Here is a 25,793-nt window from a genome sequence, read left to right on the forward strand (position 1 = left end):
CGGCAGGTTTGGTCCAGTGCCTGCCTTCCAGCCGGCACGGTGCTCTTCTTGGGGGGTATTGCCTGAATGACACTGAAGGCGCCCCCTTTTCTGGCCTTTTCCAGCAAGGAGCGTGGCTCACTGGACAGATGTCACTCACGCTAGATGACAGGGATCCTCAAATGTTCCATCACGACCTTTCCGTACACTTGTGGGTGCCCCTGGGTGTATAAAAGAGGTGGACAAGCAAAACATAGGCTGACGGTAGTTTATTTTATAAGAAACTTTTCAGAAGCCCCACACTCATACGGGGCCACGACCCACAGTTTCAGAAGCCTAGCTGCTTGTTTGGCATAACTCAACAGGCGTGCAAGTCCCTTCTCCTCTTCTTCCAATTCCTTCAATTAAAAGGTAGGAAAAGGCCCATCTTCTAAGTGACATTTGACAACTCTAAAATTCTGTGTCAGGTTTTTTGTTTTTATTTGGGGGCTGGGGGGGGAGAACATACCCGCAGTGCTCAGGGAGCACTCATGGAGAGCCAGGGCAGGACCTGGGTTTAGCCATATGCAAGGCTTGCACCCTCCCTGCTATACTGTCGCTGTGGCCTGCGTGAGTTTTGAGGGCCTTTGCAGCTGAGTCTCGAATGGCCGGGGGCTCGGGTGCGAGCTCTAGTACCCATCCTGCTAGAGCCAGCGGCCTCCGGTTGGAGGTGTTCTCGGAGACTCTGTGACATACTTCCCGGACAGTATTGACTAAAAGCATTTTGTAGCATTTACATAGAAAACCTTTTATCTGTCTTACCTTGTTTTCGAATCAAATCAAATACGCCACGGGTAGCTTGCCAGGCTCTGCCGTGCACGCGGGATACTTTCAGTAGCTTGCCAGGCTTTCCGATAGGGACGGAGGAATCGAACCTGGGTTGGCTGCATGCAAGGCAAATGCCCTACCCGCTGTGCTATCACTGAGTCAATTAAGTGACAAGAGCATTTAATTTCATAAGACACTGTACATATAGAAAACTTTGCAAGCTCCCTGTGGCATAATCCATATGTCAAAAACAGTAACAACATGTCTCATAATAGAGACATTACTGGTGCCCGCTCGAGCAAATTGATGAACAACGGGAAGACAGGGCTACAGTGCAGTGCTACCTTGTTTTCAGAGCCCCTAATGGTGTTTTTTTTTTTAATCTAAATGAGAGAGCTTGTTTATTCAGACCCTTCTTTTGGGAAGCCTCAGTTGAAGGGCTGGGGAAGCCGCCAGCTAGAGCCGGAAGCTGGCAGGGCCCCGAGAGGCCTGGGAGTGAGGTCTGGGAGCCTCCACTTGTGCCTGTGTTCCCGGCGGTTGATATCATCAGTGTCATTCTAACAAGAAGGGTGACAAAATAACACTTACCAAAGCCATTTGATATTCATTATCTTTTTAAGCTTCTCCCCACTGTGATGGGAAATGACTGAAAAAAAAAATCAGTAATTTGAGGCATCCAGGATTGTTTTGCCATATAAGCATCCAAGTTCCCATTTTGCATATCAGGAAACTGAGATCCAGAGACATGAAAAGATTTTTCCGAGGAAGGCTGCGTCACTAGACTGGGCAGCAGGCACGTGTCCTAACTCGAGGACTGAGTCTTCTTTAGGCTACTGAAAAGAACGCGAGCGAGTAACTCGAGGACGAAGAGATAAATGGAGAGTGTAAATGAGCAGGAAGAGATTGAGGGAAGAGCCGACATTCCAACTCCAGTCAAGACCGCTTTTCACAGGATCGCTCCCTGCATTAGCCCCACGTTGGGACATATACCCTGGCCAGTGTTTTTCAAAAACCAAAAACAAATAAAAATGATAGAGGCCAGAACAATAGCACCCTACCAGTGTGCTCTTGCCTTGCATGCAGCTGACCTAGGTTTGATCCCTAAGCACAGAGCCAGGAAGAAGCCCTGAGCACCACCGGCTGTGGCCTCAACACAAGAAACATAAAGATTATCATCTAACTTCCAGCTCATCTGCTACAATAGACTGTGCGTCAGTGAGAATCCCGGCTGGTCAGTGCTTAGGTCGGTCTGCTCTTTACCAGGAGAGTCCAGCCTTGCCTCTGGTGTGACTCATCTGGTCAGGAAAAGCAAATGTCGAGCAGGAGTGTGTGGGGCGGGCAGTGGGGAGAGACAGCTAATGACTGCACGAAGGACAGAGGGTCACTCAGCTCCTTACCAACTACCCAAAATAGTGACATAGCCACGCTTTGGCTGCAAACTCCTGGGTGCCCTCTGGAGGGGGGGACAGGTCCCTGCCATGAAGCCCCCGTAACCACCCCCACCCCCCACAGCTGCTGTCACGCCAACAGTCCAGCTCCCCTGCCTCATCACTAATCTCTGCAGAGAAGCCAACCCAGAGAAAGTTCTAGGTACACAGGTTTGGGGGCTGAAAACGCTGGGGTCTTCGCAGTGGGGGAGGGCAGCCACCCCTGCCTTGCAGCCCCCTTGCCACACTGCCAGAAACCCCAGCAGCGACACCCACCTCGGCCCAGCCTCTCTGCTTCAGGACGAGTCTCAGAAGAGACGCAGCCAAGCCGCTGAAACTTACCCAGTGCTGCAGATCCTGAGCTCCGGGAGCCTGTGACCACATATGCGGCCAGCTGACAAGTGACCCCTCTGAATTCCACGGTGCTGACAGCCCGGGAGGAGCAGAGCAGAGTAGAGGGGAAAGTGCATAGACGCCCACTAAGCTCAGTGAACAGTGTAACAGAGAAGCTCAGCCTGCAGCAACAGCTCAGTAAACCTTCAGCCAAGGACTGTAAAGACCCAGACCCCAGGGGGAGGTATAAATTTCACAGATTACCTTTTTCTGACATATTCTTCAATAATTTCATTGAAATTATTTTTTCAGTAACCAGCAAGATAAAATAGGTTCTACTGTGCCTGCTGAGGTGTCGGGCTCAGGGGTAGATGGGAAACTAGGGAAGGTGACACTGGGGTGGGATTGGTGTTGGAACATTGAATGCCTGAAACAACTGTTTTATAAGCAACTTGGTAAACCACAGTCTTTAAAAAAGTTTAAAAAAAAAAAAAGCCACGCTGTCACCCCAGCTTCCGGGGCCTGAAATCCTAGGTGGACTCTGTTTCGTGTGGCGTCCCCAGCCCAGCTGGCTGGAGGGACTGGAATGGGGGCCTGAGGTGGCTCTCTCTGCCTGTGCCCAGGTCATGGTGCCCTGGGGGCCACAGCGCCTTATAGCTCCCTCCTCTTCCTCCTCCTCCTCCTCCTCCTCCTCCTCTGTGTCTTAGGAATGGACGCACTGCATTAGAGGCCTTGCACGTGAATCTGGCACCCTGTTACGCTGCCCTCGACTTTGAAATGTCTACAGAGAGGAGGGAGTTGAGACGATTCCCCCGGTGCTGAGGTTTTTCTCAGGAGCCCAGAGGCAGCAACAGCCTGGGAGCTGTCCAGGAAGGGCGGTGTTTGAGGCCAGAGCAGTAGCACAGCAGGGAGAGAACCTGGCCTTGCACACAGCCAGCTCAGGTTCAGTGCAGGGCATCCCCTATGGTCTCCCAAGGCCCTCCCAGCAGTGATCCCTGAGCACATTTGGTGTGACCCAAAAACCAAAAACTAAAAAGATTAGAAAGAGTAGAATCCTTCCCCACCCTTCCGCCCCCCAGCCCCGCCCCCCGCCCCAGTTAGGTCCAGTGATTGCCTCCCTCAGGGATCTGCACTTCACAGACTCCCAGAAAAGGCAGCATTTCTTCTCACCGTAGCACTGTCATCCCATTGTTCATCAATTTGCTCAAGCGGGCACCAGTAACATCTCCATTGTGAGACTTGTTGTTACTGCTTTTGGCATATCAAATACGCCACGGGGAGCTTGCCAGGCTCTGCCAAGCAAGCGGAATACTCTTGGTAGCTTGCCAGGCTCTCCGAGAGGGACAGATGAATCGAACCCGGGTTGGCCACGTGCAAGGCAAATGCTCTACCCACTGTGCTATCACTCCAGTCCACTATTAGGCTTAAAACTATTGTTTCATTTGGGGGCCATGCCTAGCAGTGCTCCAAGATCACTCCTGGTGGGGATCTGTGGACCAAATGTGGTGCTGGGGATCAAACCAGGGTTGGTCACATGACAGCAAGTGTCTTAACCCCTGTACTAGCTCCCCAGCCCCTTGAAATGTTTATTAAATAAGGGACAGGCTTGGAGCAGTGAGCCCTTGTTTTGTGTTTTTCAGCCCTTAGTCTTTAATGAGAAATAAGCCTCTAAATGAACCCAAAGGCTTACCCAGCCGTGTGGAAACAGTGATCTAAGCAATGCCATGTCCGAGGGCCGCTGCGGTCAGGCCTCTGAGGCCATGGCGCTGAGGTCAGCATAGCTGTTAGGTCCTGTAGCGCGCAGAGCAGGCGCACAACACCGCGCCATCGGAGAGTTCAGCAGAATCAACAGGTGCTTGTTGTCGACCTGATGCACGCTGTTATCTCTGGTGTCGGGAAGTGTCTGGAGAAGCTTATGGCCTAGAGATTCCCCTTAAACAAGTCCAGGTGAAAGAGGCATCAGAGATGGAGGGGAAGGCAAGGCACACCAGGGACTGTCCCCAAGCTAGGGTCCAGTGACACAGACCAGTGACACACTCTTTGGATAGAGAGAGGTGTGACTTTTTTAAAATACATTTTTCATTTTTGGGGCTGGAGCAATAGCACAGCGGGTAGGGCATTTGCCTTGCTCGCGGCCAACCCGGGTTCGATTCCCAGCATCCCGTATGGTCCCATGAACACTGCCAGGAGTAATTCCTGAGCCCAGAGCCAGGAGTAACCCCTGTGCATTGCCAGGTATGACCCAAAAAGGAAAATATATATATATCATTTTCATGAAAGAAGTTCACGATAGTTCATTACAGATAATATTCAAACACCAATCCCATCACCGAGCACCTTCCCACTGCAATAAAAGGGAAGGGTGTGAAGGTTGTTGTATTCAGGTGTAAATATTAAGTCTCAGGGGTGCTGTGTTACCACATCACACCCACCCCTAAGGCATCAGTATCCCCACCCCACCCCCTCTGTCCATGAAACCCTTCCCACCACCCCACACCTCAGTCCCTTGGTCAGAGCAGAACGTTTATCCTCACCAAACAGTCTCTTTCCTTGCTTTCTTTCTAGACCACATGTCAGTGAGATCCCCCAGCCTTGATCTTTCTCCTTTTGACTTCACTTAGCATGACCCACTTCAGTTCTATGTTGTAGCAACAGTGCCAAATTTCTTCTCGAGCTGAGCAGTATTCCTTTAAGACTGGTATGAATTTTGTCCTAAAGTTTATCTTCTGGGTCAAAAGCATGTGCTTTGCATGCAGGGGTCCCGAGTGTGCACCCTGGTATTACCTGTTCCCTCAAGGGTCGCCAGGCCCCCGAGTTCCAGGTGTCACCCAAAAAGCAAACAGACAAACAAAAACAAAAAGAAAAAGTGTCTTCTGGGGAATGACTCTGGATAGAAGAGGAAGAAGGATTTGAACACACCCTGGGAGGAGGGTGTGGGGCCTGGAGCACAGTCTGTCCTTGTGCTGCGTTTCTGATTCCACAACAGGAACGCTGGCCTAGTTACTTTATGATACTGTGTTGGGAGTTAGACAAAAAATTGAAAAGTATCCTTTTAATTTTTTTTAATTAGAAAAGTAACATGTCGACTTATTTTTCCTTTTTGGGGGGTCACACCCAGTGATGCTCAGGAGTGATTCCCGGTTCTGCACTCAGGAATCACTGCTGGCGGTTCTGGGGGACCCTATGGGATGCTGGGGATCAAACCCGGGCCAGCCGCGTGCAAAGCAAACACCCTACCCGCTGTGCTATCGCTCCAGCCCCAGCATGTTGACTTCCATCTTTCATGCGTGAACTTTCCTTAGGCCCATTCGGAGTCTCTCAGTAGCAGGCACCATCAGGGAAGACCCTGGCCCTGAGAGCAGCCTTGAGAGATTTAGCCCTGCACCCACCCACACGTCTTCATTCGTATTGCTGATGGAGCTACTGGTAGAAGTCAGGGTGGAACTATTAGGGTGCCTTCAGAGCTATAAACGTGGGTCTCAGTTTTTGAGGCACCTTCCCCTATGAATCAGGGCCCATTTACCACACTGCTCAACTGATGAGCCTGGTGGCTCAATGCTAGCACCGGGGAATGTGCTGCGGCCTGTGACCTACGGTTCCAGGGACCAGCTGGGCCACCCCAGTGGCTTCAGGGGCATCCAGAACCACATTGGCTATGGTGGGGGCCTCCAAGGGTACCTCCCAGCAATAGTGCCTGGAATCAAATCCGGATTGACTGCAAGGCTGGGCATTTGCCTTAACTCTTATACTATCTCCTGGCCCCCGCAGGGGGTCTCTTTTGGGGCAAGGGGGGTTTGGGCCACACCCATTGATGCTGAGGGGGGGGGGTCTCTGCACTCGGGATCACTACTGGTGGGACTTGGGGGACCCTGTGGAGGGAACCTGGGTCAGCTGCACGCAAGGCAAGCCTGCTGTCTGTCACTCTGGCCCCCCAAAGTTGGCCTTTTTGAAAGAAGATTCCTCACATTTGCTTACAAATCACTTCCCAACCTCACATTTACTTATAGTTTTGTTGAAATTATATAGTGCATCTGAACCGGAGTAGTCAACCAAAAATACATTCCGTTAGGGTTTCTGCCCTACTGTAGTTTGGACAGATTGATCAATGACACACACTGACAGATCCATCTCTGCACATGTCTGCATCCATAGACACACACTCGTGTACACGGAATTTTTTTAGGGGAAAAAAAAATAGAAAATGATGCCAGTGAAATCACATTGGGGAGGAGAAGGAGAGTTATGCGTTGGGAACAGCAGGGTTCGAAATACCAAGCTACGTTTAAAGATTCAAAACAATAGCGTTTAGCAGGAAATCTCCTTTTTATCATCCTTACGCGGCCATCAGGATGAAGGAAGACAGTGTCCAGCTGTAGCAGTAGTTTGGTAGCAGGAGAATTAGAAGTAAAGGTGCTAGTGCCCGAGGGGTGGGTCATGAATTAATAATTGCTCTGTGGCGGATGAGCCCCTTCAGAAGAGCTGGAAATGAGGAAGTTGCCTTGCAGAGCGCTATCAATCACTCAGTGACCATAACTTCCAGTAATTAGTGTATTTTATGGGCCTTTGCTTCAGTGGCTCGAAAGCACATATGCTCCAGTCACAGCTAAACTTTGCCGGAGTAATATTCCAGGATGATTTATCCTCCTGCTGCACTGGGATATAACCCTATATTAGGTGAAGATTGTGAACTAAGCTGCAATAAAGTGTAAGTTTAGGTACAGTTTGCCCAGGTTGAGACCTCAATGTATCATGCTTTTCAGCATTCCTGGTTAGACCGCAGCAAGCCATCATTTTTAACAGTGAAACAGATAAAGCAATTAAAGGGACAGCATTAGGATATTGTACTTGGAATTACTGCTGCCCCTCAGCCCAGTTAAGTGTCCACAATAATAAGCCTATTCCTAACCTAAAAACGAAAGAAACCCCCTCCCAAGCCCCAATACGCTATGAGAAGCCTTTCATTTCAGTGGTGTCTTTTCTCCATTATTAGTAGTAATCTGTGGGATTGCATCTGAGTGATAGAAAAGCTCTTAGTTCACTAGAAGATTGGGGTGGGGTAGGGGGGGCGTCCTATGTTTGCACTCCTGAGGTTAAAATGAAATTTGGGGTTATCAGCAGGCTCTGATGAAGGTGAGTGTTCTTGGCTCAGCTACGAGGCACTTCAGAAGGGAACCTCGTATTCAGACTCCTTCTTTATAAGTAAAACGTGGTTTGTGACCCCCTCGGATTGCAGCCTCTGACCTGGTGTTAGGAACTCCTTGCCAGGGTTCGCCCCCTGCTCTGGCGGGCTCAGGGGCCTTTGGGCGCAGAGTCTTTTGTCATTATCCCAAGATCCCCAGAGACCAGAGTTCCTAAATGATTTAACAAAGCTACGCCACCAACCAACAGTGTGACTGGGCAAAATTAAGTTAAGTTTCTGATGCCTCCACTGGGCCGTAATTCTGTTGGTGTTAAAGAAATCCAAAGAGTCTATGGGAAAGAGTCAGGTGAGGGGAGCTGAGGGTGGCGAAAAAGCAAGAGATGCGGGTTCCCCTGGGTCCTTCCCAGCACACGGCGCTTCGCTGCCATTTTGCGTGAGGCAGGCCGGGATGGCCAGCCTGTCTTTCTCACCCCGGGCAGAAAGGTGGCCATCACCGATCCTCTGGCTCCGTTTATTACCCCATCTTTAATTTGCAGTGCATTTCATACCGAGAGCAAGTTTAAAACGATCCTAGTAAAACAAACTAATTGTCTTTAATTAAAGGGAATTAGGTTTTGATTTTAATATATTTGATGTAGTGAGAACTGATCACGCGGAGGGTCCCAAAGGTTATTAGGGCATATTTCTGTGGGGCCTGCTGGTGGTAGTAATAACCCTCTTCCTCATAGTTCTCGACGTGAACAAATATGTCACTTCATCAGTCTCTGTTACTCGCACTTATGCCCCTCCGCGGGGGTTGGAGACTCCACAAGTTATCAGCTAATGGCGTTATACATTAAAAATTGAAGCTTCCCTCACTCGGAGACCTTTCAGGGCTTTGTCTTTAAGCCCCAGACACTTCGGAGTGCAGCTGCAAACTATAGGCAGAAGATTAAATTAATTTGTAACTCTTTTTTCGCCCCCCCCCTTTCCTGGTCCCGCATTACTAAATCCTCCACATTTAATTGAAACCCTACTTCAAGACGCTTTTGTGCTTCAACGTTCTTTGTTGTCAGTTTAACCTCTCAAGCACTTTAACACTGGTAAATTGCTGTTATATCCTTTGGATTGTTTCTAAACCTTTCGGTGAGAGGGCAGCGAAATTGATACATGGGAAGGAAAATAAAATCTTAGGGTAGATTTTTGAGGTATTTAATATTTATTATGGCTTCTCACCAGCATAGTTGCAGATGATTTAAACTCTCTCCCTCTCGCTAGCACTGCGTAAATTGTTCCTGGGATAAAATCTCACCTAGGGAATTTTATGTAATCCAGTAGTTAAGTCTGATTTTTTAAAAGTTTCCCTGTGTCTGAATGTTCCACCATGACGGCAGCATTTCTGGGAAAGGAAGGTTTAACTGCCGTGTACCATCTAGATGCAGAATCCTGAGATGGAAATTTAATTGTGTAAAATGTGCACAAGGTAATTAAGAGCAAATTTCAGAACATTTCAGGCTATAAAGTCCTCCTTCCGTTCTCTCACTAGCTATATTGAAAATGCTTATTTTCAATTTGCAGCTATGCCAAGAAACATAGACTATGTCTAAATGAAGAATTAAAGGAAAACAGCGCACTCCTATAACTCTGCATTTCACTCTCCCACTTAACTGCGTTGTTGATACTCCGACTGCCACTGGCAGGAGCATATCCTGAATCCGTGTCCCGCCTTCTGCTTGCTGGCTCCCTGTACGTTTCTGCTTACCACTTCACTTTCCAGCACTATTTTTATTAGCAACAGGAGCCAGTTTTATTGCCTGAGCTGTGCATCCCTGACACCCTGGTTGTCGGTGGCTGTTGTTGAAAACACAAAGGTTCGCATCACGCCGGGGTGACGTATTTGAGACTGCTAAAATCACACGGCCACGTCAGTTTGCTGTCTCCATTCCGAGAGCCACCATTTTCAAATGGCGCTAAATAAAGAGGTTGATGAAGAAGATGAAGCAAGGGGCAGTCCTAGGTGTACAGTGAAATGATAGTGATTACTATGACTTAAATGTATCACCACCTGGTCCGTGTTTTTCAGACCATTGTTTTTCTGCCTTTTACTTAGTGTTTCACAACCCTATCTAGCAATTTGCTGAATCTTTAATATTTGGAATTTAAAATGCAGCATTTTATTTAGCATTACTAGAATCTTCTCCCTCCCCCCATCTCTGCAGCCTCCACCACCCCCACCCCAAAATAAATAAAGCTTCTCCATATCTTTTATGACATGAGTCGCTCCCCTCCTGGGAATGAAAAAGGATGCGAGGGTAGTATTTGATGAATTGCCAGTGCTTATGTATGTCCACATTTTTCAATATACTTTTTTTTTAAGCCAACCGGACTTAAGCTGCCTATATTTAAATGCTTCTTTTGTAAAGATGATAAAGAGAGCAAAGATTTCTATTGGCTTAGGCCTAATCTGTTTGCTTTGTTGTGATTCCTTTTTTTTTTCTTTTTCTTTACTTTAACTGTTAACCTATTTATAAATCTAAATCTACATACAAAGGTCATTGGTTGGCTGAACTTAAACCATTTTACTCAGTAAATTTAATTAAGAAAATACAGTGCAACTCATAAGCAAATGAGTTTTTTCCTAGTTTTAAACCAAACCACCCTCTTGAGTGCTGATTGCCTTGCCCGACCCCTGGTGATACAGAAACAGGCAAAATTAAAAAGGACATTAAAGCTTCATTAAATCTGAAACACATTTAGTACAGTGACATATCTGCAGGCCATTTCGGAGAAGATTACATACTCTCTTTTGTAAGTTTCCTAATTTATAATACCTTGACAATAAAAACGGGGAAATGCAAGTAGATTAATAGATCAGTAGGGGTAAAAGATACAGCATGGCCCGGGGTCCGTCTGTCTCCGAAACAGTCACTCAGCATATGTGCTCGCGTGTCAGGCGGCGAGCCGCGTTGGTGGGGATTTTTGACAGCCCCGTGAAGAACGCGCCCCTCGCGCTGCCGTCTCCGTGCCGGGGCCTTTTCCTTTTCTACCTTCTCCTAATTGAACTTGATGAAAAGGTTCAGGGCCTGCCTTTCTATTTGCTTCTGTTTTGCCACAAGATAAATAGTGCGGAACATAAACACTGCAGCTCCATTAAGCCTAGAAGGACAGGGCCAGCCCCTGGCAGCACCCCCTGCCCAGGCCTCAGAAATGACCGCTCTCAGGGCCAGCCTGGAGGTACCGCAGAAGTGGGTGAGGTGCTGCCGCAGGAGCAGCCTGGTGTGTGTGTGTGTGTGTGTGCGCGTGCGCGCGCGCACGCGTGCATGTGTGTGTGCACGTTCGTGTGTGTGCGCGTGCGTGTGTGTGTGCGTGTGTGTGAGCGTGCGTGTGTGCATGTGTGTGCGCGCGCGTGCATGTGTGTGTGTGTGTGTGTGTGTGTGTCTCGGGGGCGTGCATGAAAAGGAGAGACATGTCGGGCTGCTCTGGGCTGGGACTGGGGCATCCCTTCCCCATCCACACTCTCACCCCAAAGGGGTCAGACCTGCAGCTTGTTCTGGAAGCTCTGCGGCTCCCCGGAATGAAGTGGATAGGCCCTCCCGAGAGTCCAGGGGATGGGGGACAGAACCCCAGAGTAAAACCAGTCCCAGGAGCAGTGAGGCAGAGGAGAGACACCCCCTCATCTACTAAGCTCCCCCCACCACCACCACCCCCCCCCCGCCCGGCCTGCACCTTGCATTGTCTCTGTTCTCGCGCACGGTGGTGTCTGTCCGAGGAAACAGATGGTGTATCTGTCCTTGCTACCTGCGGTGAGTCCGGAGGGGCCAGGAGCAGGTGGGCGAGGCTGTTCCCAGGTCTCCGGGCACTGCCTCACCAAGACCTGAGCATCTGAGGCTTTATAGGAAGAAGTCACACTTTTGTGCTTTTGACTTTCTTCACGCTTCTTGGTGAAACAGAACTTGATTCTTAGTTCTTTAACTGAGGGGGGAGGGTGGGAGCAGTGATCAGAGCTGCCACTAGCCAGCCGGTTGGGGGGGCAGCTAGGGAGCATGGGGGGACTGAACCTGGGGAGGGAAAGTGTGAAGCACGTGCTCGCCGCCCCCCCCCCCCCGCCAGCTGCGTCTCCAGCCCCAGGATGCGTCACTGTGCGGGACATGTTTCCCCAGCTGCCGAGATGGGGGCAGAATTGGTCCATACCCTGGCGACCTAGTCTAGAGGGAGGGGCCGGGGGGATAGTACAGTGGTAGGGTGTTTGCTTGCCCATGGCCAACCCTGGTTCGATCCCTGGAATCTCATATCGTCTGAGCAATGCCCAGTAGCTGACCCCTGAGCGCAGAATTCTGGGCCGTTCATAATTACATACTGAATAGGTTGCCAAGGGTAATATTTTCCAAATGTAATGATGATAATATAGTAATGAAAGACAGTAGGCACTTACATCCACAAGAAATGAGTTAAGGGCATGAAACTCACCAGGTAGTCCAAGCATAACAATCAGTCAACCGCCCAATCAATAGAAAAAGACAGACAGATAACCAAATAGTGGTGGCTCTTTTTGATGTTGTCATGTGATGAAGCAATATATATAATTTTGAATTCAGGATAAGATGTACTCCTCAGAAGATGAAACAGCTGCTGTTGTGCTACTTGAGTTGATTGATTCTCAGTGTAATTCCAGGGAACCGGAGCCATAATACAGCCGGCTGGGTGCTTGCCTTGCTCATGGCCGACCTAGGTTCAATCCCCAGCACCCCATAGGGTCCCCTGAACTCTCTTAGGAGTGATCCCTAAGCATAGAGCCAGGAGCGAGGCCTGAGCCCAACCTGGTATGGCCAGAAAAGTCATAAATAAAAGTCAGGAGAGAAACACTGCTTCAGAAGATGCATTCAGCAGCATTCAGTCAGTGCCCAGTGTCCTCGAAACAAACGCACAACTTCCCCAGATCTAGAAAATGAGTGGAAAATATGTTGGTCAAGTCACAGGTCTGGAATCGGCTCCTCGGCTTCCCCTTACTGACTGTGTGTGGGAGAACTCAAGTTCTGATCTCTAAAGTGGGTCAATGTGCTCCTGGAGCCATTCCAACTTCCCAGTCCCCTGACTCGATGAGGAATGTGGTCACAAATTAGAACAACATCAGGCCAGAGGATTTGACAGCATTGTGGAGTCGCACAGTCTTACTGCTGTGGTTGTGGAGTGGCTGGAGAAACAGCACAAGGCGGGGGGGTGGGGGGCACTTGCCTTGCAGGGGGCAACCCAGGTTCAGCCCCCCATAATTCCCAGAGTCCAGAGCATTGCAGGGTGTACCCTGGAAGGCCCTAAGCACCAAGCATGGCCCATCAAGGTGGTCCTGGGTGGGCCCTGACAGCTGACTTTCAGATCACTGCCTTGTCCTCAGGACCCCCTTGAGCACTGCTTAGGGGGACCCCCCCAAGAAAATTATGACATGATAGGTAAATTTGATCTTACTGCTTCATATTGATCATCTCCATGGAATCATTTGATTTGCACAGATGAAGAATCTAGAGACCAGGTTAAGTGACTGATCGAGAAAGACTTAGCACTGGTCACCAAATCAGGCGACATCAGAAAGTCTAGGTGTAATCTTTCCCAGCTTCAGACTTAGACCTAGAGCTCCAGCTTCACACTCCCAAGAGTCCACTCACTGGTGCCCCCCACCCCACCCCTCCGCCCCGACCCAGGATCTGTTGCTCTTTCCTTCTAAGGATAGATGGGAAATGGCTTTTTTTTTTAAAATCTAACGGATGATGAAAACAGTGGCAGAATTTTTCTGTTTCCAATGACCCACTCAACATTTCCCATCACCTTCCTCGCTGCTTGTAACTGAAAACTCTACAGAACTCTACAGAAATTTACCTAGCATATCATAAATTTTGTGGGGGGAGGGAGATGCCCCTAAGCAGTGCTCCAGGGGGTCCCGAGGACAACACAGTGATCTGAAGAGGAATGAAGATGTTCCCCTTCGAGAGGGAAGAAAAGCCAGCCAGCTCCCATAGTCATGTCCGTCTGGAAGAAACCCACATACATGTCAGTACAGCGTACCAGGGAACAGAGAACATTCCTAGGAGAAACGATAGAAGGGTGATGTGTGTTGGTTACAATTAGAATATTTTTATCTGGGGCTGTACTGTTGTTCACTGAAAAAAGTCCATTCTAAATACAACTGCTCATATAATTATAGCAATCATTTAGCCAGGACGGTCGAGGCTGTGGGCTTTTTATATGCGCCAGATACAGTTCTGAAATTTAGTAGTTGTCTCTCTTAAGGAGGTCTGCCCTGCATGCAAATCTATAACTAGACAAATATTATTTCCTTTCCCAGCTTGCTCTTGGGAGGTTTCCATATCCTCAGGTAAGATTGTTCATTACTGCCGTTTGCCACTGTGACATTCATTCCTATGTATGAAGGTGCAGAGAGCAATTGTGAGCGTTTGAGCCACACACAAATAAATCTGTCCTGTTAAATTGAAAAGTGATATCTTAAAGGAGTCATTTAGAAGTCTCCATTGATTTTTGATTTTTTTTAAACTCCAGCTTTTTCCCTCTTTGTGCAAGGGTGAAAGCCATCAGCACGCTCTTCCTTTGTGTGACATTGGTGCTGTTTTCCCTCCCCTCGGCCCGTCCCTGTGTTCAGGCAGGGGGTGCAGGAGTCACACGGCCCAGTCTGGCTGCACTATTTGAGCTTTTGGATTCAATTAAAATGATTTGAATGAAAGGATTGAGATGAAGGGCAAAAAGAGCTAAGGAAGGTCATTATTTTTGCCAAACAAATAGAAGGACCTCTCCAAAAAAAATGTTTCTGGGGTATGATTTTGAACATATGCTTAAAAATTTGCCCTTTCTCCTAGCCACTTAAAAAAAAAAAAACACAGCAAAACAAACAAACAAAAAATCAGCCTGTGATGAGAACATTGCTGACTGTAATCTTGATCGTTTCTTTTTGAGTTTGACTATGGAAAGTCTGCTAGCATCTCAAATATACAGCTATTTTGTGATTTGAAAATGATTCCCCAGTGTGTGGGGGAAAATAAGTGAAATGTCCAGAGGGATGAAAAATGAATGGTTTGACTCTTTCCCCCTGCTTGAAGCTCACTGTTTTCCTGGCATCTTGGTCTGTACAGGCCAAACTGCCTGGAGGCCTGTCTGATTTAAAGGTGGTGTTGGTCTCTGCTCTTTAAGCATCTATTAACTTGCTATTATTATGCAAATAAGTGTTGTATTACACATACTAATTTATGCATGGTTAGATTATGCAGATGCATCACAAACATGGTTATTGAATAATAGGATGGGGCTCATTCTCTCTGCCACCTTCATAAGCAGTTTTCAGCACATTCTCTCGGCATCGAGGTGGACATTTAAAGACCCTCCACTCCCAAATGTCCCTATTGTATCCTTTTTTCTTTTCTAGATAGAGGCAGCAGACAAGCGGGAGAGAAAGCATCCAACTTGTTAGGTTCTGGAGTGTTCTGTTTCACTTTTCAAATTTGTAGACTTCTTTGTTTTAACATAATCTTTCTCTTGTAGAGAAGATCTAAAATGTAAACTGCTTGGCGTGCATGCTAGCTCGCCCTCACTGAGATTTTAGCGGCTACAGTCTTGCTGCTTACCTCTAGGTAACCCATCAAATTAAAATCCCATTTCCAGGATTTATAGCTCATTAGAATATTTATCTTGGTAAGCCCCTCTTATTCTGTCAGTTGATTTTAAACAATTCAACATTTGGCCAATTTAGATGCTCTTTCAAAAATTTTGAAAATAAACCGCACATGTGCTGTTTAACTGATCGCTCAGACAAGTCTTAGCAGAAAACTTGTAAGCCATTTAACATAGATATCAAAGATTGCAACTATATCCTTGAAATCCCTAATGTCTGAAATCACTGATTTGAGAGATTTGGTAAGTGACAAATCTGAGAAACTTGTCACCTTTGTTTTCGACAGATGAAGCCTTTGAAGGTTCTGGTAGAATTTGGCAAGTGGCTGTTACCTTTGCAATTATTGTTTTCTTGATGGTTTAAGTATACATTTACTCAGTCAGTCAAGTGGAAGTTGGAAAAGTCTAATGTGTTGAACGCCCTAGTTAGCAATAGCCTTTTTGCCAGAGTGGGGAAAATGAACTGTATTTCTTGGATCCTGGTAGAACATTGTCACCCCATTGGAATTTGAAATTCAAGGAGTAGAAGCAGCATTGATGCCACCAGCCTGCGTCCAGATCTTCCCACAGAAGCTGGTGGGCTTCGTTACTGGAATCAAGAGTGACTCTTGGTCGCTTTGCATGTACTTTATGGGCATTGTCTGTCTCTAAAGGGTACTTCATAAACTCCTTTCCTACCCCTCCTCTTGGCTCTCAAATAGAATACAGGAAGAAAAGTGTTTTTTCTACCAGCACAGAGACTGGATTCTAAAGTCAGACCTTTCCAAAGGCTGGAGGGGTAACTCAGCAGGCTGGAGTGTGCGCTTTGTCTGCCAGGACCACCAGCCCCCAAGCACCGCCAGGAGCAGCCCCCAACACAGAGCCAGGAGTAGCCCCTGCGCACCACCGAGTGTCATTTATCTGAAAATAAATAAGTAAATAAAACAAAGAATACCTTCTGTTTAGCCCAGGCTATCCCATTTGAACTCCGAGCCAGATCAGAGAGTCTCCCTCTGACAACTGAGTGAGTAGAGTGGCCCGTCCACTCCCCGTTGAACGGTTCCACGTCTGGTTCCGTGAAACCCCAACGAGGCTCTCGGACTCTTCACATCGGAAGCCGGCCCAGGCTTGCATGCCATCAACCCTCTCTGCATTGTGTCTGAGAAGGAAGCATCCACGCTGGCTCTGCCCAGCAGACACAGAATCAGGCTCCTGTTCTGCTTCCTGAACCAAGGAGCGCCTTCTCAGTGTCACCCCCATTTCCCTTTCCTGTGCCTTTCGGCATCATATGAATGCTTCTGCACCCCGGCCCGGGGACCGTGCTGCAGCCTCGCTGCTCGGAAACCAGAATCCTAGCAGACCGTCAGATCAGAGCTTCCTTCAGTAGTGGCCAGGTGGGAGAAAGGCCTGCAGGAAGTCGCTCTGGACCTGGAACCAGAAGGTGAGCATTAGGGTCCAGTTCTACCAGACATTCCGGGGCCCTGCGGGCCTTCATTCTCACTCCGTGGCTCCTGGAGACCCTCGTCTCATCTCTGAACCGGAGAATCCTGGCACTTGCCTTTCCTGTCGGAGTAGAGGAAGCGTGCAAGTAAGATGAGATCGCAGATGGGAACTCGCTTGGGAAAGTACAAAGGGCCCTGGCGACTGGAGCACCAGCAGAACTTCTTGTGGCCAACTCAAGTGTTCAGAGGAAGCGCTTAGCATCTTGCCGGCCACAACTGGGACATAGCAAGAGCCAGTTCAAAGGGACAGGGGGAAAGACCAGCTTCGAGGCTCCTTCCCTCGGCCCGCATTAGTGCAGCTGACAGCGTCGTTAGCGGCATCTCTCCCTGCCTGTGACATGGTGTCTGTCTGGTGGGGACAGAGCCGGGGTGTTGAGACGATGTTAGGGAGGCGCCTGGGACCCGCCTCACAGAAAGGGCTGGATCTTTGTCAGGACGGTCATTCTGGATGCATGCCATTGTTGGGTGGGTCAGGTTTTTAACCTGGCGCTTAAAGGCTGGCAGGCTCCTTTAGGATTTAAAGGTGTTTCAGCGTCACTGGCCTGCAGTTTAGAGCCCCCCCTGGAAAAGATTTAGAGTCTCTGTAAATGAACGATTTGATTATGAACAGCTTCTATGAGGACGAATCGTGGTGTCTGAGTTCTCCTCTAGCGCCCTTTTAGCAGAGAGCTTCAGGGGACTTTCTGCCATCCGGCTGGGGGTGGGGGGTCACCCCACTTTCAGCCGCTGTTATTTTCAGCCTCTAGGTGGGCTGACCAAGCTCAGAAGTGAAGACCCCGTGGCACAGGCAAGCCTGGGTGAAAGGAGACAGCTCGGCCCTCTCAGTACTGAGCTCAGTACCCACCTCCAGGACTCTGGATTTGGTGCTGGTCGTACTCAAGGCACTTCAGCCCCACCAAACCTGCTTGTCTTGTGTGCCCCTCGGGAGGCCGCTTGTGCCGATGAGAAATGCAGAATGTTCGAACGTTGTGCTGTTGTCGATGATGACAAGACGGTTCCCCAGAGTCCTTTTGCTTTTTCTAACCATGTGTTTAGCAGAGTGACAGGGACGGTCCCCAGGGCCCCAGAGCAATCCCTGATCTTGCCATTACATTCTGGGTCCCCAAGAAGCACTTTTGGCAACAGGAGAATGGAACGTTTGGGTGTTGTGGGTTTTTTTTTTTTTGGTTTTTTTAACATCTTGCAGATTTTATCTCCATTTCTTGAACAATTTAGCTTCCAGATGGAAAGATGAATACGTCTGGATAAGGGCTTGAGCGTGTGCAGTTAAACTGTGTATAGATCCAAATTCAGTTGACTTAAAAAACATGATGGTGGGCAATGATTTGTTTAATGACACCCTCATTTAGGAGAAATCAAAAAAACTGCCTGCTAAAAATCATCATCCTTTATTCAAACTTTTCAGTAGTACCCGGCGTTAGGACAATAGTCAATCCACTGCGGAGACTTCTCCGGGGCTGTTCCAGCCCTGGCATTGGGAGATCTGGTGAGCAAAGATGCCATGGGAAACGTCCTGCTGCGACAGATACAAGTGTATTTAAAGCACTTTTGCCTGTCTGAAAATGTTGTGCTTCTTTTGGCTACAATTCCTGATCTTGGTTAATAAATTACATCGAAATGACCTGAAGTTAAAAAAAGGGAAAAAATCTGAGCAAATAGTGCCCCTGGTATTGTAAAGCTTTGAATGTTTTCACACCCCATTAATTTATTACTTCTCTTTTCTTCATCTTTAAATTTCATTTTTTTTTTCAAAAATTCCGACTCCCCGCTGCTGCAGTGATTTTCATCTTGTTGTTAATTTTCCCTGCTCCATATGGAGCTCCAGACATTTCACCTGGAGGCTGTACTAGATTTTGCTGTAGTGATCGTGCTTCCGGAGGCCAAAACTGTCATTTAGGGTTCCTGGTGCATCTGTCTGCGCCAGGCTTTTCACTGGCATGGGAGAGTGTGAATAACAAATTGGATGCACCTGAGATTCAGATGATTAGTGTGTTTTGTGAATCTCCACGACTTGTAAGCAGATAGCTGGGGGGGGAGGGGGCCCCAACAGTGACTGTGGGTGAATCTGTACTCACACCTTACATTTGGGGCTTTGCAAGGGCCGTGCAAACAGCCCAGGCAGTCTTGAGTGCAGAGAGAGTAACAAATATTTCATCCTGCCTTGTCATTGATTAGAAAAGAGCCTTTAATTTCATTTCACCCCATGTTGTGATTAATTTGCATTCTTTGTCAGAAGTTAATGGAGTTTTTTATGGTTCACTCTGAAATCCTTGAAGACATCAGACTTGATCTGATGTTTATAGAACCGCCAGCGGAATTTTTTCGTTTGATTGATGGCAAGCTTGATGTTATTCCAAACGGCTTTTTAAGCTGTTTTTAAGAATTATTTGAATAAAATGCAAGCAAGATATTGTTGTAACGATCAAGTTTATCTGTTAAAAATCTGTTTCAAATAAAGAAGATGATAAGTAGTAAAAAGGATCAAAAAACATAAGAGATATAGTGAATAGTGATGTTAGTTGTTAAAAATACATAAGAATAACAGTCAAATAAATTATTGCAATAGAGAGAGATCACTTTTATTGGAAAACTACCATCCCTGGCCAAATGAAATAATTAAGGCTAAGGTAACAGGAAAGTCTGAATTGGGGGGGATTAAAAGCCTTTGCTACCAATTGGCTAATTCCCATTTATTCTGCCAGCTTTTGCCAGCATGGTGTGAAATAAGGATCTCCAGTGCCTAACTCGATGAGACAGCGCCTGTCAGGCCTGTTAGCTGAACAAAATGATGACATATTACTGGTCTCAATAAAGAGGCTTTCTTAACTCCCAATACAACTTAAACATTAGTGGATAATAGAGGATTTTAAGTGAAAGACGTCCATTCTTAATAGTATAACTGCTAGCCTCTTCCACTGGGTAGTATGGGATTAAAATTTCCCATTGTGAAAAGCAAAAGAGTGAATTGTTGTGGGTATTAGAAATGTGCACCCCGCACCCCCACGTACCACACACACACACACACACACACACACACACACACACACACGAGGGGTGCTGTGGATGTCATTTGCTCAGAGCCCCCTGCTACGAACCAAGGAAATAAGTTTGCAAATGCCTTTTGATTACTGAAACCATTTGTCTGATTTGGCGGCTTTGCCTGGCTTAAGCAGATTTTTGCTTTGCTGCGACTGTTGCTCATGAGACTTGCCCATAGGTCAAAAAGCTACTTATGTCTGCACTTTCATTTAAAACAGATAAATTTATTTGCTGTATCTGAAAGTTTGCTAAATAATTGGGTGGATTTAATTGAAGTTGCTGCTTTCTGATCCTTATATTAACATGATCTAAGGTCCTTTTTATTATATGCAATCCATATTATTGACCACATTTGCCCTGCTCTCATTTAATCGTAAGCAGCTTGTCAAGGAGAAAATATTTTGTTTAACTTGGCTTGGAAACCTGTTATTTTAATATATTTTTTTCAACTGACAGACTGTCTTTTAAACATTCATTTATTTTGTAGTAACAAATTGTTCTCTGGATGGAGTATCTCTTAATAGAGTAGAAAACATATGTTCTTAAAACTGTTTTCAAATATTAAACACTTCAAATGCTAGTATGAAAATACTAGAGCTTTTATACATAATTTTATCTTTGTGGCACAAAGATAAAATTATGGGTCTATGTTGTTACTATTCCTAATGTTGGCTCTTTTAATATTGTTTTATATTTAATATTAAATTCAGACCATGGGTATTATTGTCTTATTTATGTATTTACCTACTAATCATGCCTAGATTAATCTGGAATTGCACAATAATGCATTAAAAAGTTTGCCTTCTCAGAAAAGAGAGATTTGCAATCTAGCCTTGGCATCGTGAACTTTTTAAAGTCCCAATCATCAAAGACTGTAGTAACTTGTAAGTATCTACTTTTTTAATGTCCAAAGATATCCAGAGATCTCTAAATCAAAAGAAAAAATGGCAGTAGGGAAGTACCTAAAATTTAGACACTCGCCCAGAGAGGAAGTATAGCCGGTAAGGCGACACTCGGCCAAGCCAGGCTCAAGCCCCCGTGCCACGTACACTCCACCCGACCGTCACAGGAACGACCCCTGAATGCAGAGCTAGGAGCAGGCCCTGAGCACTGCCTGGTGTGGTCCAAAAGCCAAAAAATAAAGTAAGTGCATGGTCTTGCGTGCGTGAAACCTGGGACTGATCCCTGGTGCTGCAATTTTAAATTAAAAACGAAATAAAATTCAGATACTCACTTTTTTTATGTTGAGACACCATGACTTACACAGTCATTCATGACTGAGTTCCAGACCTTCAGTGGTCCAACACCGATCCCATTTCCAATGACCACTTCCCTCCACCAGTGCCCCCGCCTTCCTGCCCACCTGCCTCTCCTCCCCGCCTTCGACTTCATGGTAAGCACTTTTTTAAAAACGCACTGTGGTTTACAGTGCTGATGCTGATAGGGGTTCATGGCTGACACGTTCTAGCTGGACACTTCCCCAGAGTGACCGCATCCTTCCAGCACTATCTCAGTTTCCCTGTGCCCACCTGCCCCCCAGCCCTTCCCTCCCCTGTGGTTGCTTCCTACCAGAGACAGTTTCCTTGGGGAGTTGTTCAGAACTCACTGACTAGCGGCCAAAATAAAAACCAGCATTCCATTTTTTTCTTTAAGCATGTTTCTAGTTTTCATGTCTTCCTTTTTTTCCCCCTCTTTAAGACATAGGCATTTAAACTATGCTGGTATTTTAAGCCACGCAGTCAGATTTTATGTTCCATAAAATGCAGAGGTGAGTGGATGGAATAGTAGCACAGTGGGGAGAGTGCTTGCCTTGCACGCAGCCAGCCCAGGTTCGATCCCTGGCACCTTCTGTGAGTTCCTCAGCCCAGCAGGAGTGACTCCTGAAGTGCAGAGCCAAGAGTAAGCACTGTGCAAGGCCAGGTTTGGCCCAAAAACAAACAAACAAAAAACCTGCAGAAGTGAAATTTAAATGATGTGAAGATGCCTTCTATCCACATCCGCTTCTTCCCAGGGACTTTTTTGACTGCCAGTGTCAAATTCTCCACCCCAAACTTATTTTGTACTAACCTACAGCTCATAATTTTATTTGCTTCCTTTATACCACAGATAGAAGGTAGGTTTCTGGTATGTCCTTAAAGTCAAACAGAAATGAGTGAGGAATCTTCTCAATGACATAAGCAGTTTAGAAATATGCTTTTTCTACTAGAGAGAAATGACTTGTCGGTACTTCTGTGAAAGTTTGTGTAGTTCGCTAAGAAAGTTAGTGAGTTCTGTTTTTATTGTTGGTGGTGTTTTGTTTGTTTTGGGGGCGTTTATTTGTTTGGCTTTGTTTAGCCACACCAGTATGCTTCTGGCTTACTCCTGGCTCTGTGCTCAAGAATCACGTCTGATGTTGCTGGGGCCATCATGTGGGGTGTTATGGATCAAATCTGAGTTGACCACATGCCAGGCAAGTGCCCTACCTGGGCACTATTTCCCCAGCACCCCACTGTTTTCTACAAGCATCAACCCCATGTCGGTTAGGTTTTTGGTTTTGGGGGGGGGGGGATGCAAATTTTGTACCACACCTTGCAGTGGGCTGGGGAACTCCCAGATCTCTGCTGAGGGGTCATTCTAGAAGTGATGGGGGAGCATGCAGGAGTCTGAGACTGAACCAGCATCAGTAAGGTATGTGAGGTGAGTGCCTTAACCGCCAATACTCTCTCTCTGGCCCTGACTTTTTTTGAATTGTGCCTTCTAACTATTCATATGATACAACACACACACATAACATAACATATATATCAACTTAATTTCACTTAACACTTATCATTGAGCACTGTGTCAAGCATTCAGAATAGACAAATGAAACAAATGAGTTTCCTTCTCTCAGAGATTCTAGTCCAGAGGAAAGAAAAACATAAGTGGCAGTTGAGGGACCCGAGAGAAAGCACAGCGGGCAGGGCACTTGCCTGGCACACAGTCAACCCAGGCTCAATTCCCAGCATCTCCCATGGCCCCCTGAAAACCACCAGGAGTAATTCCTGAGTGCAGAGCCAGGGGTGACCCCTGAGCATTGCAGGTGTCGCCCCAGAAGCAAAAGCAAAAACCCGCAAAACCCCCCCAAAACAGCAGTTGACAGAAAAGGAGCCCTCGGAGGGGCGGGCCCCGGCCTCCTGAGGAAGAAGACGGTTTCAGAGCAGATTGGGTTTGACAGCGGCCCCAGAGAGCCAGGCCAACAGAGATTCACCCAGAAACACGAGGGTCCAAGCCGGCATGTGGTCTTGGAGCGCCTTTCCGAACTTGCCCTCGGATGGTTCTGGTGCTGTGGCTGTTTCCACTTCCTGGCAGCTCCGGGATTCCCCCGAGTAACTTTGGAAGCAATGCTGGCTGGGACATGAAAAGGGCAGGCGACAGCGTGAAGGGTGGAGCCACAGGATGGAGACAGCAAACGTGCCCAAGACGAGGTGCGGAGGAAATTAGGGATGAGAATGGAACCTGGATGGGCAGCCGTCTGAGGTCAGAGGGCATTGCGTCTCTCAGACAGCTGCACCTCTGGGGTCCCCCCCATGTTCCTCTCTGACTGTGACCTGACACCTCATGGGACACTTTCTGCCCTTCTGAGGGGCCCCAGGCATTGTCCTAATCAGAGGAGTTGGTGCCTAAGAGAGGCCTCTGGACAAAGCACAAGGCGGTAAACAAGAGCAAAGCGATATTGGTATTATTTATATTTCCAGAAAGTACTTGAGGGATTTACCTATGTAACTCTGAAAATAGATGACCATGTCGCAGACTATGTAGCGCTACAATGAATTACTTTTCTGATCCCACAGAGCCTGCCTTTACGGATTTTCTTTTTTGAGTTATCATTTGTCATTCGTGACCACGATCAGAATATATAGAATTAGGCAGAGAATCTAGTGAGGTGAGGTCAGTAGCCAGGGACCGTGATCTCGTTAACACAGGGGCAGAATTGGAGTCTGCAGTAATGCACTTGGTGCCCGCCCTGGCTGGCAGCAGGCAGCCTGGCTGTCTTCACCCCCTCCTCGGGCTGGGAGGCCTTCTCCTTTCCCTCCTCTTCTCCTTTCCCTCCTCTGCTCCTTTCCCTCCTGCGTGTCCGCGGGTTCTCGCTGCTGCTCGGGGCAGTTGCAGGATTTCGGGCCACGAAGAGATCTTAGAACACTCGAGTCCAATCCTTCCTTTCATCGAGCGGGAAATGGGGATCCTTTGCCCTTTCGTGATTCATTCGTGCTTCTGGGTCCGACTGTCTTCCACTGGTGAGGGATGGCGGAGGAGAGGCAGGGGAAATGAGGTAAAACTTCCAGAGGCTTGGAGCCCAAACGGCCGACCCTTATTTTATGCACCCATCCGCTCAAGGTCTGCTTCCAACTGGTGTGTCTGCAGAGATGGAAATTACTGTCCCAGGTTGCTCCGTGCCTGCCAGGTAATTGCTGACGGATATTGCTCCCCGGGGGACCGTGGCTCGCACCAGCAGTAGTCGCTGCAGCCACAGACAAAGACATCAACTTTTATTGCACTCCAGTGTTTCACTTCGCACCGTTCGGTAGAGGAAACTTGGGTAGATTTGGGGCTCGGGGCTCATTGGCATCCGAGTTAAAAAGGGGGCAGACCTGGCCAAGCTTTGTTTGAGCTCAGATTCCTTTTGAGATGTTTAACAGTTCTGGATTAATGCCCGGGGGTTTGGGAATTCTTCCTCAACTAAAATGTTAATGATGCTAAGAACCCAACCCTCTTTAGAGCCAATAAAACAGACAAGCTAATTTCATTGAAAAATCAATGAGTTGCCTAAAAGGAGCAAAGAGCTGATTCAAATCAGGACTGGAGATGGCCCAGGACATGCCAGGTGGCAACGGGGACCACCAGGAGGTGGGCGAGGAGGCCGCGGTCTGCTTCAGCTACAGCCAAGGTGTCGTCTCCGTGGGACGGTGGGAAATCAAGGCAGCCAATTCAAACGGAGCATAGACTCCAGTGTACTGTACGTTGGCAGGCAGTGACGACGGAGAGGGAAGGGGAAGCTCCGAGACGGGGCGAGTCTTCCGAGGAGCTCCCGTCAGCATCCCGGCCATCTAAGGAACAGGAGCCTGAAGAGGGAGGTGAGACCTGCTTCGTCTTATTTCCTGCTCAGAAGGAAACCAGGGGCATCAGTGTCCTGGCATGGGGACCCCGACCCAGCCCAGTTCCAGTTTGATCCAATATGGTAGTTGGAAGAAAATTCCCACCGGCATCTTCAGACCCCCCCAAAAAACACCCGCCTGGACCTGCTAAGTCGGAATGCTCTACCTGCACTTACGGTGGGTACGCAGAGGGTGCCCGCTGCACGCAAGCCACGGCCCCTCGCCCCCTCAGAGCTGGGGGTGGATTCACCTTCCCGTGAAGTCCATGCACTGCTTGCAGGCAGGAAAGTGCTGCTGGTGTGTCAGGAAATGCTCCTGGTGAAGAGAGGACGTGGGCCTCCTGGCAGAGCCTGTTGTCAGGGGAAGGAAACCGGGTGTGTATGGTCAGGAAAGAAAACCTTGTGGAGACATGACGGCTGTCTTAAAAGAGGGTGGGGAGCGGCACGGGCAGGTCTTCTGAAGAGTATCGGGACTCAGAGCAGACAGGAGCCCTGGAGAATTATGCTACCCTAGGTGGTATCACTACCACTGCATTCTAGCAACGGCAGTGTGACCACATGTAGGAGAATTTCCATGTGAATGAATACATGGGCAAGGAGTGAGTGTAAGTGTGTGTGTGTGTGTGTGTGAGAGAGAGAGAGAGAGAGTACATATGTGTGAGAAAGAAGGAGTGTGAGAAAGGGTGTGTGTGTGAGTGTATAAGAAAGAGAAAGTGTGTCAGAGAACAGGAGTGTGTGAAAGAGAATGGGAATATGTAAGAGAAAATTGTGTGTGAGAGAGGGAATGAGACTGAGAGAGAGGAGGAGTATCTGTGAGAATGTGTGTG

At 47.7% G+C, this 25,793-nt stretch overlaps 1 protein-coding gene across 3 annotated transcripts in view; it reads left to right on the forward strand.

The window, feature by feature from the left end:
• The window catches only part of MAP2K5 (mitogen-activated protein kinase kinase 5), a 269,651-nt gene that overhangs the window by 166,460 nt on the left and 77,398 nt on the right, over positions 1 to 25,793 (forward strand). For all 3 annotated transcript variants that reach the window (XM_055126994.1, XM_055126993.1, XM_055126995.1), the window contains one exon: positions 14,000 to 14,029. In XM_055126994.1, the coding sequence (XP_054982969.1) occupies positions 14,000 to 14,029 (30 nt within the window). The remainder of the gene's footprint in view (positions 1 to 13,999; positions 14,030 to 25,793) is intronic.

Source organism: Sorex araneus, chromosome 2, assembly GCF_027595985.1.
Source record: "Sorex araneus isolate mSorAra2 chromosome 2, mSorAra2.pri, whole genome shotgun sequence".
In the NCBI taxonomy this organism is placed as follows: Eukaryota; Metazoa; Chordata; class Mammalia; order Eulipotyphla; family Soricidae; genus Sorex; species Sorex araneus.